The following is a 19,189-nucleotide window of genomic DNA, read 5'->3' as shown; positions in this document are numbered from 1 at the left end:
TAGTAGACAACCTATCTAGGAGTCTTGGAAGACAATTCCATACTGAAGGAGACTTCTATCCCTATAGAGGATAGTTATCCCTTTTAGGATCCCATAAATATTGGGGTAGTGGGTTTGTTCAAGATGACAATCCAGGTTTGTATTACTACCTTTTACGGCAGCATACTAGCTCATACGTGGTCTGGTTCTATTCAGACAGATAAAGCTTAGGACATATAGCTCGGCATGCTAAGGCACTGTGGCTGAGCTCTGTAGCAACCTAAGTTTTGAAGGTTTGGGCTCTAGTACAGTCAATAATATGAGCAGCGCCTTGAGACCCTTATTGTTTTATTTATTTTATCTGGAACCAGATAGAGACTTGGTCCCTTTCACTAGGTGGTAGTCCTCTCCCCCCTAGGAGTGATATCTCCGGTTCAGGAACAGGGTCTTAAATTTTTTTTCAATCTGGTTGTGGTTCCCAAGAAGGAGGGAACCTTCTGATTAATTTTAGATTTATAGAATCTAAAACATTACCGTCCTTCTATTCGTGCCATCCTTCCGTTTGATCCAGGAGGATCAAATTCAGCTAAGTTTAAAGGACGGGTATCTGCATATTTCCATCTATGGGATCATCGCAAGTTCCTTTGGTTTGCCTTTCTGGACAAATATTTTTAGTTTGTGGCTCTTCTTTAGGTCCTGCCACAGTTTTCAGAATTTTCATGGTGCATTGCGACACCATATTTAGATAATATCCTAGTCCAAGCGACTTTGTTACAACAAACAGGTTTGCTCTCGGACATGGGTTATCCTTCCTGCGTTCTTCCGAGTGGAAGGTAATTCGAAGGGTTCCTAAATTTAAGGTAATCTGGGATCTAGGTTAGATTCCATATCAATGAGGCTTTTTTTCTGCTAGAAGTCAGGAAGTCAAGGATTATTGATAATTGTCTTGCTCTTCTGCACTTTCTTCGGACACTCAGTGCTTGGAGGTATTCAGGCTGATGGCGGCAATGGACATCATCCCGTTTGTTCGGTTCCATCTCAGACTATCTGAAATCAAGTTCAGGCAATGGAGAGGCAATTATACGGATTTGTCTCTGTGAATTCAGGAGACAAAGGATTCTCTTTCATGGTGGTTCTTTCTGGATCATCTTTCCCAGGGAACTTGCTCTCGCAGTCCTTCTTGGATGATTGTGACGACAGACACCAGCCTTCTAGGGTGAGGGGTAGTCTGGAGTTCCCTAAAGGTTCAGAGAGTTTGGACTTAGTCAGAGTCTGTTCTTTCTATATTCATTCTCGAGCTGAGAGCGATCTTCAATGCTCTCCTGGTCTGGCCTCAGTTAGCCTCGGTCCAGTTTATTAGGTTCCAGTCGAACTTCATGACTTCAGTGGCTTACATCGATTATCAGGGAGGAACAAAGAGTTCCTTAGCGATTATCTGAGGTAACCAGAATATTCCAGTGGGTGGAGGCCTACTCTTGTTGTCTATAGGCGATCCATATCCCAGGGGTGGACGTCTGGGAGGCAGATTTTCTGAGCAGGCAGACTTTTCATCCGGGGGAGTGGGAAATTCATCCTGAAGTGTTCTCCAATCTGATTCTCCAATGGGGTCAGCCAGAATTGGATCTTATGGCTTCTCATCAGAATGCATAGCTACCGAGATACGGGTCGAGGTCCAGGGACCCCCAGACGGATCTCATAGATGCTCTGATGGTCCCTTGGACCTTCAGTCCAACATACCTATTGGCCCCGTTTGCTCTTCTTCCTCGGGTAATTGCTCGAATCACGCTGGAGAGGGCTTTGGTGATTCTAATAGCTTCGGCCGGGTCTCGCAGGATTTGATATGCGGATCTGGTGGAGATGATATCTCTGTCTCCTTGGAGACTCCCGTTGAGGAAGGATGTTCTTATTCAGGGGTCCTTCCTTCTCCCAAATCTAGTTTCTCTGAAGCTGACTGATTGGAGATTGAAAGCTTAATTTTATCTAAGCGGGGATTTTCTGATTCGGTCATAGAGACCATGATTCAGGCTCATAAGCCTGTAACTAGAAGGATTTTCCATAAGATTTTGGGTAAATATTTCTATTGGTGCGAATCCAAGGGCTATTCATGGAGTAGAGTTAGGATTCTTAGTATTTGGTCTTTCTCCAAAAGGATTTGGAGAAGGGTTTATCGAGCTCTCTAAGGGGTCAACATTTTGGCTTTATCTATTTTGTTACTCAAATATTTGGCGGATGTCCCAGTAGTACAATCTTTTTGTCAGGCCTTGATCAGGATCAGACCTGTGTTCAAGCTAGTTACTCCTACATGTAGTCTTAATTTAGTTTCTCAAAGTTCTTCAAAGGGATCTCTTTGAGTCTAGGCTTTCCTTAGATATTTAGTTGTTATCTTGGAAAGTTTTATTTCCTGTTGTTGTTTCTCCTCGCAGTGTGTCAGAGCTCTAGACATTGCAGTATGAGTCTCCTTACCTTATTTTTCACTGTGATAAGGTAGTTTTTACATACTACATTAGGATTTCTGCCTAAGGTTATTTCTGATCAGAACATTAACCAGGAGATTGTTATTCCTTCCTTGTGCCCTAATCCTTCTTCTTTGATGGAACGACTAGTCAATTTGGACGTGGTCCGTGCTTTACAGTTTTACCTGCAGGCGACTAGGGACTTTCGTCAGTCTTTGTTTGTGGTTTTCTCAGGAAAATGTAAGGGACAGAAAGCTTTGGTTACTTCTCTTTCTTTTTGGCTGAGGAGTAGCATACGTTTTGCATATGAGACTGTTGGACAGCAGCCTCCAGAGGGAGTTACGGCTCATTCCACGAGGGCGGTTGCTTTCTCATGGGCATTCAAAAATGAAACTTCTGTGGTACAGATTTGCAAGGCTGCAACTTGGTCCTCCTTTTACACTTTTGTCTCGGCTGAGGCCGTTTTTTGGGGAAAAGGGTTCTTCAAGCAGTGGTGCCTTCCGTTTTTAGGTTCCCTGTCTTGTCCCTCCCGTATCATCTGTGTACTCTAGCTTTGGTATTGAATCCCATTAGTAATTAAGATGATCCGTGGACTCATCGTGTCTTAAAAAAGAAAATAAAATTTTTGCTTACCTGATAAATTTAATTTTTTTTTTTGACACGATGAGTCCACGGCCCGCCCTGTTCTTTTAGACAGGTTGTGGGTTATTGTAAACTTCAGACACCTCTGCACCTTGGCTTTTCCTTTCTTTTCCTAACTTCGGTCGAATGACTGGAGTAGGAGGGAAGGGAGGAGCTATTTATCAGCTCTGCTGTGGTACTCTTTGCCTCCTACTGCTGACCAGGAATAAAAATCCTATTAGTAATTAAAGGGACAGTCTAGGCCAAAATAAACTTTAATGATTCAGATAGGGCATGTAATTTTAAACAATTTTCCAATTTACTTTTATCACCAATTTTGCTTTGTTCTGTTGGTATTCTTAGTTGAAAGCTTAGCCTAGGAGGTTCATATGCTAATTTCTTTGACCTTGAAGCCCACCTCTTTTCAGATTGCATTTTAACAGTTTTTCACCACTAGAGGGTGGTAGTTCACGTATTTCATATAGATAACACTGTGCTCGTGCACGTGAAGTTATCTGGGAGCAGGCACTGATTGGCTAGACTGCAAGTCTGTCAAAAGAACTGAAAAAAGGGGCAGTTTGCAGAGGCTTAGATACAAGATAATCACAGAGGTTAAAAGTATATTATTATAACTGTGTTGGTTATGCAAAACTGGAAAATGGGTAATAAAGGGATTATCTATCTTTTAAAACAATAAAAATTCTGGTGTAGACTGTCCCTTTAAGATGATCCGTGGACTCATCGTGTCAAAAAAGAAATAAATTTATCAGGTAAACTGCAGTTTATACCCATTTTTGTAAAAATAGGATTTCTTTTGTATAGTGAGTTACTTTAATGTATACCATTTTCAGGTATATTTTTAAATAGCCAAACCCCAACCACTACTTGTCTTATTTAGAGGATCCAATCGAGACTTGTTACTGTAGTAGACATAGCTAGCCACTTTCATTTTGTTAACAAAACCTGTATTGTTTTGCAGCGATCACCTCTGAAGCCAATTAGGGACAGATGTCTGGCAGGATTAGGCTTGCGATGTTTGCAGTATATTTTCAACATCATTTAAAAAACTTTAATTTTTAGAGTAAACTTACAGGAAAGGGAGATAATCATGAAAGTATATTGCAAATTTTATTTATTGCATATTAAACATGTTTTATTAGTTTGAAGCCCCCCTGTTTCATGCCCCTTTTTACTTTCCTATAAAATATTTATTTCTGTTTTGTCTAAAACAAATCGTTTTTGTTTTTTTGGCTGCATAGTTCTGTGATTTTTATTATTATTAGAAGATTGTCATTTGCACCCTTTGTGGTGAGAATATGGAAGATCTTCACAGATAAATATAAAACAAAAACCTAGGCCACTGATTGTGAGCCACTGAGACTGGCTGAGCCTTATTTGTGTAGTGAATTTCATATTCTGCTTTCAGTACGTAAGCGCCTTTAGATCTAGCCACAGCAGATTAGAGACTAGACAAAAGGTTTACGGGGGGGGGGGGGGGTTGAAATGATTATACTTTTTTTGAATGCAGATCTTTGCAATGCTATTTACAGCATTGATCAGCTTGTTTTATTTTTGCAAAAAAATAAATGCAAACTTACAAAACTTGCTGTTTTGGATATACCCCTGTATCTGTGCTATTTTTCTAAAGCTTGGAAGATTGGAACGATGCAAGAAATCAGAAGATGTCTCACCAGAGCTGTTATGTTCAGCTGGAGATTGTGTCAACAGAAGCAACTTCATGCAACTTGGTTATTGATGGTCTTTATTGTCCCACTACGTCTAGTCTTAAAATTGTTGTTTTTTTGGGGGGGACGGGGGGGGGTATGGCAAACTATTTTGTTGCAGATTTTGCAAGTTTGAGAGACAGATATATATATATATATATATATATATATATATATATATATATATATATATATATATATATATAATTTTTTTTATTATTTATTTTAATTTTTTTAAGTTCTTATGTTATGCATCAAATGTTCACTGGGAAATGGGAAAATTCATTTGTTGGGAAATTCTAGTGCAAATATCACAATAAAAATGATTTCTTTCCAATGGCATGGAGAGTCCACAAATCCATTCAATTACTAGTGGGAATTCAACTCCTGGCCACCAGGAAGGAGGCAAAGAACACCCCAGCAAAGCTGTTAAGTATCACTCCCACTTCCCATAAACCCCCAGTCATTCTTTGCCTTGTACATCGGGAGGATGTGCGAAGATGGTGTCTGGAGAATTTAATCCTTTAATGGGTATTTTCCCTGCAAGCAAGAATTGGGGCTATGCTGTGTCCATGTAATCCTCTTTAGTAAGAGTAATAGTGGCTCTTAGCTGTTGGAAGACGGCAAGGTAGTCCTTGCTTCCCTTCCAACATTTTTGCTACCCCTATATAGAAAACCAGGGTTGGTTACTCTTTCTCTTCAGGTCTCTGTCAGAGGTCATCTGTCTGTCATGCCTGAGATACTGTACCTGCCCTACACCTGAGCTCCAAAGGTAAGTGCTTTTTTCCTTCTAGGGGAGAAGGCCCAAGCACTTTAGAGGTTAATACCTCTATTTTGAACTATGGCGCATGGGGACCAATACATTTAAAATCTCCTCACTGTTGGGATTTTGTCTGATTGTTGGGCAGTTTATGCATAGCTCTGTTTATGATATAGAGCAGCTTAAAAAGGGAAGCGACAGGATTAGCCAGCGACCGCCTGGAAAATCGGCTATAAGCTAATACTAAGGGAGTCAAACCTAATGGCCCTGTTTGCTTATCCGCATTCCCCTGATATACATTGTGAGGGGAGGTATTTTTAGCTCTTTTAGGCATTTTACTGTAAGGGATTACTGCCGGTACGTATCGCCCTTCTCAGCGGCAGCACCTCTGTTCTTCTCTAGTAGAGGAGGTTACCGCACTTATTATTAGTATTCATTTTGGTCAGTATATGGTACGGGGAGCTCTGTGGTGGCTTTCTCTATGCGCACTTATAGCTCGGCACCTTGCTTTCAGTGTCTTGTGAGGGCAAGTCCGTAGGAAAGGGTTTGTTTACTTTTATTATACCCTTTTTCGTCTTATGCTTGTCTAGCTAATTGACAGTGCTTATAATAGACGTCTCAATTCAAGATTAATGACGGGGTTCATAATGCACACCATTAGATTGGTTTCTTTTTCTCAGACGCCATGTTTTTATCTATCCTGCGGCAGTGCATACTACTACTGCACTTCCCGCCACGGACAGGACATTTGGCGCCCTTTACATGTATCGGCACCATGGGGGGGTTTCTGTATGTGACCCCATTTAATATTGGGATATACAGTTATCTCTATTAGTACTGGGACCAATCTGTTTTAGTCAGTCAGTTAGCAGCCTGTCTCGTACATCAAGAGGCTCTGAGGACCATATAAGCAGAGTATCTGCTTTTTATTCAGCTTGTATGTAAGGCTGTACATTTCCTGTTTCGCAGCAGGAAGTATCTAGAGACGTCTCCGTTATTGTGTTAAGGTCCCGGTCATCAATTTTCTGATTACAGCTTAGTAGTCCGACAAGACTCTTTAGCAGTGGCTTTTAATAGCACCCTTATTGTCTGATCCTCTTATTCATTACCGGTATCAGTGGGGTTAAAAGCTTTTGCCGTGAGATGGTCTCTGCGCTCCTTATTAAACACGCTTTTACTCCCTCTCTGCGTGTGGGGCTATTTTGTACCTTTTTTTCTGAATGATGGTACAAGAATGCGTGTTGAAGTTATTCTCTACCTCTCTACAGTGAGTATCATATTGTGTATTGTATATGGAGACTTTTAGTTCTCTTCTCTCCACACTGTTTAAAAATTTCCGTTTATTAATTTCTTGATAGTTATTCCTTGTTGTTTGGCGCCATCCTGTGGCCTTGTGATGTTATTACATCCTTTTTGTTACGCATCAAATTCTGATATTTGTCTCTTAAAGGGCTAATATTCAGTTGAATGATTCTTTCTCTATGGTTTTTTTTTTTAACTTAAGAGCCCTCCGGTGTCTCAGTGAAAAGTCACTGGCACACATGAGTCACTAGAGTTTTAGTCCAGATGGGGGCATGACTCCCTGCACTGAAATAACTCTAGGATTTGTTTTGTAGTCAGGTGCAGTTTTCACTGCGAGAACTGTGATCACATCTAGTCTATTATGTGAAATTTCTAGTTATCCTAATGATTTTAGGACTATATTCTTGGTAAGAAGTTAATGCCTATTGTCATTGATTTTTAATGCACATATATACTTCTTAATGTTTGGAAGCCTGTATTGCACAGGCTAAAAAGTATGGAGACGATTTTTAAATCCCCTCATGGTGAGGAGATTACTGGTTCAATTCCTATTTTTATATGATATATATTATGTGTGCGGTATGCTATGTCCCTCATAGGGAGTGGATTTTCTTTTAATTAATTCCCATACTCAGAGAGTAGTGATCAGTTGACTAGATAGGCCTTAACTTCCAGAGTTCAATCTCTCTAATGATCAGCTATGATCTGTGTTTGTTTGATCTCATTTTATCTTGTATGGTACAAGATACAGGATGGATGTTCATGTTTTGTCCTCTATCAGAGATTCAATAAAGGGAGAGGCTCTCTCTATTTAAGAGAATCCCCTCCGGCTGATCTGGACTTTTCTGAGATTTTTAACCAATCCTTTTTCATCCTTTCCAGGAAAGGACCTTCGGGTGGATGGTTCCTCCCCATCTTGGACCATGAAGTACCTCAACAGATTTTTCAAGGTTCTGTCCTTCAACTTGTAAACTTCGTTTGTTCTCCCTTTAGCTCAGGGAGGTCAATTCATGTCTTTCTTTGAACTGAAGGACGCTTCCTTCATGTTCTTTCCACAAGGAATATTTAGGATTTGTTTTTCTAGACAAACATTTTCTGTTTGTAGTCCTTCCTTTCGGCTTAGCCTAGGCCCCTCAAATCTTTACGAAGGTATAGGGGCTCCTCTGGCTGTGGCCAGATCTCAAGGAATTGCGGTGGCTCCTTACCTGGACGATATCTTGGTTCAGGCGCCATCTTTTCATTTAGCAAAATCCCATACGGATTCTCTGTGTCTCTGCTCTCACGGGTGGAATATGAATCTAAAAAAAGAGTTCATTGGTACCTTATACCGGGGTATGTTTTTTTTTCTTTTGGGGGAACGATTATAGGCTCGATCTCCATGAAGAGTTTCTTGACGGAGGTCAGAATATTCAAACTTCTTGCTGCCTGTCTTTCTCAGTCTTTTCGCTAAGATCAAGTGTAATATCTGTTCTTATCCGTTTAATACAATACCAAAAAGTTGCTGCAAAGCTATGTACTAAATAGTATATCATTCAATAACCATCTTGGGTAATATGAAGAACCGACTTGCTCGTTGTGTATACCACAGGAAGAGACAAATACCTCCAGGTTGCAGTAGCTGTGGCTCACCTTTCCTCTGGAGATCAAGACCTTCAGGCGTCTATACCTCGGTATCGGCAGACAAATTGGATCCAACCGAGCCTACTCACGGACCCGCGACTTTCAAAACTCTGCAGTCCGTTTGGAGTACACTGTCTGCCGCACCATGCCCCACATCCAATTCTTTCCGGGTAAGTCACCACCCACGTGGCTGAGCACTCACATGCAATACGTTTTCCAATGGGAGGAAGTCGGCTATCCCAGAACATGGGCAGATCTTCTGGCAGGGATACAATGTGCAACAGAGGACAAAAACGATCCGTCCGTGTAAAAATAAAAGTATCTTTATTTCCAAAGTTAAAAAAAACCACAGAGTCCATGGTACAACGTCTGAGGGTGTAGTGTGTCACTTACACGTTTCGGCGGAAGCCGTAGTCATAGCCTGACACACTACACCCTCAGATGTTGTACCATGGACTCTGTGGTTTTTTTAACTTTGGAAATAAAGATACTTTTATTTTTACACGGACGGATCGTTTTTGTCCTCTGTTTCACATCTTATCTGTTTAATATAAGATACGTCCCCTATCTGGGGACCATATATTAAATGGACATTTTGAATAGGGAGATGGAAGAAGAGCTTGCTCTGTCCACTCCACGCATTGGCCTAGATTTGCTGTTCCTCCAGGAGCGGTACACTCGTCTCTAAAAAAAAAAAAACCCTTTCCGTCCATCAGTGGCTCTGTGTATGGAAGTCATTGGTCTAATGGTAGCTTCCAGGGACAATATTCCTATTGCTCTTTTCCATCTGAGACCTCTACAGTTATGCATGCTCAGATATTGGAACGGAGACCACTCGGACCTCTCGGAGGGTAGTCTTAGACATCCAGACGAGAGATTCCCTGTCCTGGTGGCTCTCTCAGGACCATCTGTCTCGGGGCACATGCTTCCTGAGACCATCTTGGGAGATTGTGTCTTTGGACACCAGCCTTTCGGGCTGGGGTGCAGTTTGGGGTCGCTTAAGAGCTCATGAAATTGGGACTCGGGAGGAGTCTGCTCTACCATTAAATATCCTAGAGTTGAGAGCAATCTTCATTGCATTGATAGCTTGGCCTCAATTGAGTTTGGACTGGTTTGTCAGATTTCAAATCAGACAACATTTCTTCTGTGGCGTATATCAACCACCAGGGAGAGACAAGAAGTTCCTTTACCATGAAAGAGGTAACTAGCGTTCTTCAGTGGGCAGAGTCTCACAATGGTCACTTTTGGACAACTGGGAAGCGAATTATCTGAGCAGATAGACCTTCATCTGGAAGTATTCTCAATGTTAACTTTCAGATGGGGAGTTCCGAAGTTGGATCTGATGGCGTTTTTGTCTAACTTCCAAAATACGGATCAAAATCAAGGGATCCACAAGCAGCCCTGGTCAATGCTCTGGCGGTTCCATGGGAATTTGGTTTCATTTACATATTTCCTCTGTTTACCCTCCATCCTAGGGTGATAGCCCGTATCAAACAGGAGTGGGCTTCGGAGTTGCTCCAGCTTGGACTCGCAGAATTCGTTTTGCGGATCTGGTGCAGATGTTGTCCTTTCGGTTCATTACACCAGGGCTGTATCTCCTTCTTGGGCCTTTAAAAATGAAGCTTTTGTGGAACAGATCTGCAAGGTGGCTATTTGGTCCTCATTGCATACTTTAGATTTGTGGACTCTCCATGCCATGGGAAAGAAAACAAAATGGATGCTTAACTGATCAGTTATTTTCTTTCCTGGCATGGAGAGTCCACAAATCCATTCAATTACTAGTGGGAATTCAACCCCTGGCCACCAGGAGGAGGCAAAGAACACCCCAGCAAAGCTGTTAAGTATCACTCCCACTTCCCATTAACCCCCAGTCATTCAGTTGAAGGAATACGGAAAGAGAAGATGACACAAGGGTATAGAGGTGCCTGAGGTGTAAAATAAAATGACAAACGCGTCTTAAAGATAAATTATTTTGCACTTCTATACCCTTGTGTCATCTTCTGTTTCCATATTCCTTCGGCTGAATGACTGGGGGTTGAGTAATGGGAAGTGGGAGTGATACTTAACAGCTTTGCTGGGGTGTTCTTTGCCGCCTCCTGGTGGCCAGGGGTTGAATTCCCTCTAGTAATTGAATGGATTTGTGGACTCTCCATGCCAGGAAAGAAAATAATTTATCAGGTAAGCATAAATGTTGTTTTTTACTTAGTCTAGTATTAGGTGTTTACCTTTGTGTTTAACTGCATTACAGGGTATAAAGTCTTGCCTGATAGCTGCAACAAGTTGTTGCTCCTAAGCAGGACACAGCAGATAATTGGTGGCTATGTGCAACTGTCTCTTCTGATTGGTTCACTGGCCATGCTCTGCTCTGGAGCTGCAAGTCTTTATGCTCCCAATCATGGATTTACCTGTGTGTTTAATAACCCATTTGCTATGATTTAAACACAAAGGGCCAGATTACAAGTGGAGCGCAAAATATAGCTTTTTCCAATAAAGAGATATTTGCGCTCCACCTTGTAATACCAGTGCACGTAAATGTGACCTGGTATTACGTTGGGTGCATTGCGTGCACTTTCGTACACTCTAATGGGACATGGCCTGAGAACCTAGCGCAGCAAAGTGGGCAAGTCGCGCAGCGATGGGCAGCAGATTTAAAATGTATATGAATATATACATATATATTTATAGAGAACACACAGTTCCCAGTAGACTGTAATGTAGATGCACTTTTCAGTGCAGATTTTTTTTCTAACACCCCACACCTGCCAACTTTAGCCCCTTATAACTGCTTTGTGCAGTTACTTTATTAATAAATAAAGATGATTTATTTTTTAATAAAGAACACACCACTGTATTTTGGGGGACATTTAGAAAATTAACCAGAGATCTGATCTCTGGTTAATCTTCTGAGCGCTAATTGCTACCGCAAGCTTGTGGTACCAATAGCCACTTGTAATAGCTGGTTATTTATCACAAATTAGCGCTCCACTTGTATTCTAGCCCATAGTAAGCTAAGGTCACATGCAAACGTTACGTGCTCTAACAAATTAGATGATGTTTCTGTTTTAACATTTCTCTAAGTTTATGCTTTACCCTCATGTTCTTTCAGGAAACTGATTTTTATTCATTTGAATATATTTTTAGGGAGGAGCCCTCTCACTGTACACAGCTCTCACCTGCCAACACAAACTTGCTGGAGTTGTTGGGCTAAGCTGTTGGCTTCCTCTACACAAGACATTCCCTCAGGTAAGAACACAAGAAGAACAAGGAGGGGAGACTATGTGGAGAAGTGTAAAATAGAGAGGGACAGGAAGAGTCAATAACTGCTGCCTGATATGTCTAACATGTTAATCTGGGGAGTGTGTTTGATTGGAGGAATCCTAAAGGGCAGACATGACTAGTGTGAAGGTTCTTATCCTCTAGAACATTGTGTTTTGCAGGCTTCAAGCAATTCCCATAAGGAGATATCCATCCTTCAGTGTCATGGGGAAGCAGATCCAATGATTCCTGTTCGTTTTGGAACCCTTACATCTGAAAAGCTAAAATCTCTTGTGAGCCCGTCTAAAGTCCAGTTCAAAAGTTACCCAGGAGTCATGCACAGCACCAGCCCAGAGGTAAGTGTTGTCTGTTCCAAACTAACCAAGGGCGCCACAACACAAAACATTAATATGTATATGGAAAGGTGCTATACATTGGAATAATAATTACAGAAATTAGAGGGATAAACCCAAAAGAACATTAGCAACCATTGTAAATGGTAGTCTTAAATATATGACAGTTATCCAAGACCTATTATCACTAGTATTAATTGTGTTCATTTATCGCAAGGAGAGGAAGGGATATTGAGATTAATTTTATTTGTAATCTAATCTCATTGTTTGCTTATAAATATATAATAAACATTTTGTAACGGTTTTAAAGGTCTCACTTTTTTTAATCCTTTCAGGCACAATCTTGCTATAAAGTAAAAGGTACCAATATACTTTTTTTTCCCCCAACGATTTCAGGGCTCAAAATAACCTTTGTTCACAGTCACTTTGAAGTTTTCTGTAATAAACCCCAAAGCAGAAGTTATTTAAAACACATTTATTTTAAAATCTGATTTAGTGATTTGTGACAAGCAACCAGCCATGTAGGGTTGCCACCTTTTGTCCAGAAAATTCCTGGACACTTTTTAAGTGGAGGGGAGTGGCTTGGGGGCATGGCTTCTTGAGGCCTCAAATTTGTTATGAAATCAATTTTTATTATATATAATATATTTTATATATATAATATATATATGGACCGCTTGTATGTTAAAAGTTATTGCTACAGAAAACACAATACAGATTTTTTTTTCTTGGAAAAATATGATAGATATATATATATATATATATAGATAGATAGATAGATAGATAGATAGATAGAGAGATATATATATATATAGATAGATAGATAGATAGATATATATACATACAAACAAACATTGTACCTTTCAAACATGGCTGCAGCATATTATCATTATATATTGATGCCCTCTTTGGTTTGTAACTTAATAATTCAACCGTTTTTTTACCCGTTTGATTTAACGCAATGCCACTTACTGTAAGTGAAATTTTGGATTAGGTCAACCGTCAGATTACTTCTTCTATGAAGATTCTTCAATTGTTTAAAATAACCAAACCCTGGTAAATCAGCTTTGGATATAATTCTTATATGATCTACTGTAACACATACCATTAAGAACACTAAGCATATATGCATAAGAAAGAAAGAAAAAAAACTGTTCCCTTACCAATATAGGACGCTTAGCGTTTATAGTAAACAGCACCATGTGATTTGCTTAGCGTTTATAGTAAACAGCACCATGTGATTTTTTTAATCATAAAACATCCAGCAGCCTAAAGCACATTACCTTGCAATTTCAGGAAGAGACGGAAAGAGGAAGTATTGAGCACTACAAATACCTCGATGCTCTAGGCTTAGCTTACAAACCTCATGATCATATTACGTCAGACCTGCTCAGACATCACATAACTGCGCTCCTCTGGCCAGTTTATTTTTTGCAAAGTCTGTGCTCGAGTCACTGCTGCGCCAGGGGAGCACTTAGCCCGGGGCATTTGAGGCTAGTTCCGGAACACAGGGCCTCCGACCGGGACTGTCCCGGTGAAACTGGGGCGGGTGGCAACCCTACAGCCATCTCCTGCTTATAAAAGCCATAGCAAGGCAGTACAGACAATAGGACGTTGTGCTTTCAATGTTATTGAAGGTTGTAGCTCCGGGCTCATGGCCTAGAGGCAAAGTACTTGCATATCAAAGGTGCATTTGACATTGCATGTCATGGTCAAGCAAGCAAACCTCTACCAGAGGCTGGGAGTGCGAAGCTACAACTTACAAAGGGATAGACGGCACAACTTCATATTGGCTTTACTGCCCTCCTGTGACTTTTAGAAAGAAAGACTGTGTAGAAGGGCTGGCTGGCTGACTGCTTGTCAGAGAACATAAAATAAATGTGTTATAAACCCCAAAGCAGAAAAGATATTTAAAACATTTACAGATGACATACTTTAGTATACTGATCTCTAAATAATGCAATTGGTTTATAAACGTGTTCATCTGTTGTCACATCATAAATACCTACCCACATGTTTCAGAGAGAAACATCTATAATATCCCATAAGTTTCCACTTATTACCAAAACCTGTTACTGTAGGTATCTTCCAAATTATTTTATCTATGATGTGATTGTTATTGCTTTAACTCACATATAGCTACCTACCTATATACTTGTCAGCTCTTTAGTATACACTTTTATACTCATCGCTTTTCTGGTCTAGAATTTTTAACAAACAGAATAAAGTTAAACATCTTTATTATAAATGGTTAGTACGTCCATAAGTGGTAAGGTAAGGTTACAATGATTGCTAATGTGTATTCTTTTGGGGCATTTTTTTTCTGTGTCATCTTCCCATCCTGTGATTGCTATTTCCTGCATGTTTCCCTCTTCATCTAATACAAGTTTTAGTCTGTGTTTTGTATTCCACTCATTGTTCTCCCTGCTTTACACAGTATCAGTTGTGTGATCTCTGCTTCCTTTCACCTCTCTTTGTGCTGTGTCACTTCCTAGCTGCCATCACATTTCACCCTTTAAAGTGAAACATTTTGTGCTCTTAGTTTTTCCTTCCTTTAAATTCCTAATGTCTTCTGTTAGGTCTTGCTCTTATATATTAGGTACATTAGTACAGCATTGTACTTCCTTGTTTCCCCTTTGAGAAATGTTTCTTGTTTAAAGTAATATAAAATACAATAACACTTATTTTGAATTTAAAATAAGCAGCAGAATATTTTCTGGCAAATTTGAAATTTAATTCAATTGTCCCTCCCCCTGTATCGTGACAATTATTAGCTAATCACAAAATGTAAATACTGTGCTGTTTTGCACATGCGCAGTAGGATCTGGATAAGTGTGCGTTTTACAAGAATGTGCACAATTTAAAACTATAGAAGTGTTGGATTTTTTTAAATGGCATGCTTTTATCTCAATCATAAAACTTTGGCTTTTGTGGCCCCTTTAATAAAGCAAAAATCTAGGGGGTAAGGGCAGTGTGCTGCTTTCCAATTTTCTGTTACGTGCCCCCCCTGTATGCATCATTTAAGGTATTTTGTTTTGTCCTTAGGAAATGGCCGTAGTGAAAGACTTCATGGAGAAGATGCTCCCACGAGTGTAACTCACCGGTGACCTGTAGCAGCAAGGTGCCACTCAGCCTCACCTCAGTGTTTCCTCCCCTGGATTTCCATTCCTCCTCTCCCCTTATGCTCCTATGAGGGTTTGTTATACAAGTATTATCTATGTCCTCCTAGCTGTGACTGAAGCGGTTTTAAGGTACAGGTGGGGGCTGCTGCTTCGGCACGTCTTCTCTTCCTGCATCCTGCAGGCAATCACATCACTGCTGCTTCACACATCATTAGTGTTACATTTCATGTTGTTCTGGTGACACCAGGAAGCCATCATATACCTCAGAGAAGCAGCTGAGTATTGTGAGTGATATGTGAATGTACCTTTAAAACACTCCGTCCTCTCAGGAGCAGAGCTCAGGCACCACAGCAGCAGGTACCCCACCACCACACCATCAAAAGCACTCGTCTCCACTGAAGAGAGAACCGTCACATCTCTGCTTTTGTCTCCACTGCTTGGATTGTTGATTTGCGAGATTTGATATGAAATGGGAACGTTGGGAACAGAGCAGAGTTCCACTTAACCTGAAATCACATTGGTTTGCGCGTTATTTTGTGTTCACGTCCGAGCTGGTTCTGGACTGGGAGAGGTTAATGCTGGGGGGTGTTGAGCTGTATAATAAACACACCGGCTTGATCCTCTGTATTCTTGTGTTATCTTCTCGCTGACAAGAAGTTGCTTTATTAATCTGATACTAATCATTCAGGAAGCTGAGGTTTGAGGGATTTGAAGCCTCTTTACCCACAATTCTTAGTTGTCTGAATTCCTACACATAACTCTCTGCTCTTGTATCAAATTATTTTATAGCAAGAATGAAAAGAAACTTTTTTTATTCATATCACCATTTAATAGAAAGTGTAAATTACAAAAGAAAAATATTTTAAAAGAAGCATCATAAATTAAGCGGTATCAAATATTTCATTTTCAAGTCTCCTTAAAATATTGTATTTAGACAATCTGGATATTATAACGGAATAGTCTCAGCATTTAGTAATAGTGAGCCTCCCCCAGATATTTTAATTTTTTACTAAATACAAGGTCTCCTCCTTTCTCTCTGAATCAGAGCTTGTCATTTGCAAATCAAAAGACAAGTGAGGTAGGAGTTTTTACGGATACATTGTTGATCCAATATGAGGTAAGACCTGAGGTTTATTTCAATTGGTGGAAAATATAATGTGCAGTACATATTGCGCTCTACCCCATAATATTAATGGCAATGTTTAACAATCTAGACCCCCAAAATAACTGAGGAAGCTGCATCATTGATCCTGACAAGAATTTGTCCAGTGCTTGCTTATGGTTCTTTACTGAAGCCCGAGGGATTCTGGGATTGCCAGCGCCACAGATCCTCACCTAGAAAGAAAATTTATGATTAGAATTCAACAGAAGTGAGTCTAAGGGATGGCTGTAGGGCTGCAACTAATGATTATTTTCATAATCAATTAATCGGCCGATTTATTTAAAATAAAATCCACATACTTAGTGTTACAAATATAAACTTCAGACTAAAACTTAACATTAAAGGGACACTAAACCCACATTTTTTTTCTTTCATGATTTAGATAGAGCATGTAATATTAAGCAACTTTCTAATTTACTTCTTTCTCTTGATATCTTTATTTGAAGAGAAAAAAAAAGGCATCTAAGCAGGAGCCAGCTAATTTTTGGTTTAGAACCCTGGACAGCACTCGTTTAATTGTGGGAGCATTTAGCCACCAATCGGCAAGCACAACCCAGGTTGTGAACCAAAAATGGTCCGGCTTCTAAACTTACATTCTTGCTTTTCAAATAAAGATAGCAAGAGAATGCAGACAAATTGATAATAGGAGTAAATTAGAAAGTTGCTTAAAATTGCATGCTCTGAATCATGAATGAAAAAAAAATTGGTTTTAGTGTCCCTTTAACACAACTGTTTGACCAATTTTTTTTTAACCGGCAGCAGAACACATTTTTACAATAACGCACAAAAAGAAGTTTCAAAAGAGTCTACCTTGTTCTAGTTCTATCACTGTTAATAACATTCTGTTATTCACGCTTTCAGAAACTGCATTGAAATGCAAAAATGACAACATGGTCGAACTTTGTTAGTATGTTGTCTGTGCACTGCTGTGATATATACAAACTCATTTAATCAATTCAGAAAAAGGCTATATATATGATATGGTGAAATAATGCTCACTCTCTCTCACAGTTTGAATTTGGTACATATTACAATTAATTAAAAATATAGAAAAACAAGAAAAGTCAAAAGCACTAAGGACTATATATATCTATCAGGACAAAGCCTTACACATTTATCTATACAGTACATATAATCAGCAATAGCAAGCGATCCGCTAATAATTGTGCAAACGGATAATAGTGCACATCAATTCAAATAACTCCCACCAATCTATGGCTAGGTGTAAATAACAAGCTCGGCACAATATCATGCAAAGCATAGTCCCAAATCACCTGATTTAATATAAACAATCCTATTATGATGACTCCTATTATTTTTGGGTTGCACATAAGCCAGGAGTAGTTATAAAGCTATAGTGTCCTAAAAAACTGAAAAGTAAAAATCTGTAGACGTCCTTTAGGCTAAGGACATAACCATAAAACACAATACCATGTGCAAGAGCTTATTGGAGTGAAACAGCTGGTGCTGTGCACAGACCAACTAATTGCAAACCAACTAATAGATTATGAGATTCGTAAACAACTATTTTCATAATCTATTATTATCGATTACATTGATTAGTTGTTGCAGCTCTAGATGGCTGTAGATATCTGCTTTTTTTAACCTATAAATAAATCTATTAAAAGGAAAGTCTACACCAGAGTTTTATTTTAAAAGATAGATAATCCCTTTATTTACCCATTCTCTAGTTTTTCATAACCAACACTTATATTAATACACTTTTTACCTCTGATTATCTTGTATCTAAGCCTCTGCAAACTGCTCCCCTTTTCAGTTCTTTTGACAGGCTTGCATTTTAGCCAATCAGTGCAGACTCCTAGGTAACTCCACGTGCGTGAGCACAGTGTTGTCTATATGGCACACATGAACTAACACCCTCTAGTGGTGTAAAACTGTCAAAATGCATTCAGATAAGAGGCGGCCTTTAAGGGCTAAGAAATTAGCATATGAACCTCCTAGGTTTAGCTTCAACTAAGAATACCAAAAGAACAAAGCAAAATTGGTGTTAAAAGTAAGATTGGAGAAAAAAAAAATTGAAATTACACAAGCTATCTGAATAATTAAAGTTTATTTTGGACTAGATTGTCCCTTTAAGGCAACTCCTTCCTGGTTCCTAATAAAAACACTAGCGGGGGGGGGGGGGGATTCTTGCCTAGAGTGCACACTTACTAAAAAAACAGAATGGAAAATACAAATTGAAGTTATTTTCCTACCAACTAATGAAAGCAGCAGATGCGGGTGGAGGATCGGCGTTATGCCTACCATAACGCAAAGGTAAGTATTTTTAAAAAAATAAGCATCTTTGTAGACTTTAATGTGCCCCTGTTTTTAAGAGTATTATTTTATACTATGCTTTTATTCAGATAGGGCATGTAATTTTTAACCGTTTTCCAATTTAATTCTATCACCAATTTTGCTTTGTTCTCTTGGTATTCTTAGTTGAAAGCTAAATCTAGGAGGTTCATATGCTAATTTCCATCTTAATATGAGGAGAGTCCACAGCTTCATTACTTACTTGTGGGAATACTGAACCAGGAGGAGGCAAAGACACCCCAGCCAAAGGCTTAAATACCTCCTCCACTTCCCCTAGTCATTCTTTGCCTTTCGTCACAGGAGGTTGGCAGAGAAGTGTCAGAGAGATAGGGAGTAGTTCCTTATGGAGGGTAGTACTCTTCGGAATGGAACTGGACTTTTAAGTAGTCTTGTCAGCGATTGGCGAATGTTAGAGTCTGGAGATGCAGGGAGAGTCTTTCTGCAAACCCATCCAGACTTGTATTAACAGCTCCTAAGCAATCAGTGTTGAAGAGTTTCACTGCCTGCTTCTATCACTCAAGT

The 19,189-nt window shown here is 39.6% G+C and overlaps 2 protein-coding genes, 1 non-coding gene and 1 pseudogene across 3 annotated transcripts in view; 3 read left to right on the top strand and 1 right to left on the bottom strand.

Moving 5' to 3' along the window:
- The window catches only part of LYPLA2 (lysophospholipase 2), a 76,784-nt gene extending 60,968 nt beyond the window's left edge, over nucleotides 1-15,816 (top strand). The window contains exons 7-9 of the mRNA XM_053707296.1: nucleotides 11,601-11,702; nucleotides 11,897-12,070; nucleotides 15,113-15,816. Of these exons, the coding sequence (XP_053563271.1) occupies nucleotides 11,601-11,702; nucleotides 11,897-12,070; nucleotides 15,113-15,163 (327 nt within the window). The 3' untranslated portion in view covers nucleotides 15,164-15,816. The remainder of the gene's footprint in view (nucleotides 1-11,600; nucleotides 11,703-11,896; nucleotides 12,071-15,112) is intronic.
- LOC128655080 (uncharacterized) lies at nucleotides 8,265-8,384 on the top strand (annotated as a pseudogene).
- LOC128655066 (U2 spliceosomal RNA) lies at nucleotides 8,955-9,142 on the top strand. Its single transcript, XR_008401642.1, has one exon. It is a non-coding gene; the product is annotated as a U2 spliceosomal RNA (small nuclear RNA).
- A 179-nt stretch (nucleotides 15,817-15,995) lies between the features above and the next one.
- Nucleotides 15,996-19,189, bottom strand: part of GALE (UDP-galactose-4-epimerase) — a 28,220-nt gene continuing 25,026 nt past the window's right edge. The window contains exon 11 of the mRNA XM_053707295.1: nucleotides 15,996-16,524. Within this exon, the coding sequence (XP_053563270.1) occupies nucleotides 16,466-16,524 (59 nt within the window). The 3' untranslated portion in view covers nucleotides 15,996-16,465. The remainder of the gene's footprint in view (nucleotides 16,525-19,189) is intronic.

This window comes from Bombina bombina, chromosome 3, assembly GCF_027579735.1.
Source record: "Bombina bombina isolate aBomBom1 chromosome 3, aBomBom1.pri, whole genome shotgun sequence".
NCBI lineage: Eukaryota > Metazoa > Chordata > Amphibia > Anura > Bombinatoridae > Bombina > Bombina bombina.
Note: the sequence above shows the minus strand (reverse complement) of the source record. Positions and strands in the feature narration are given on the sequence as shown.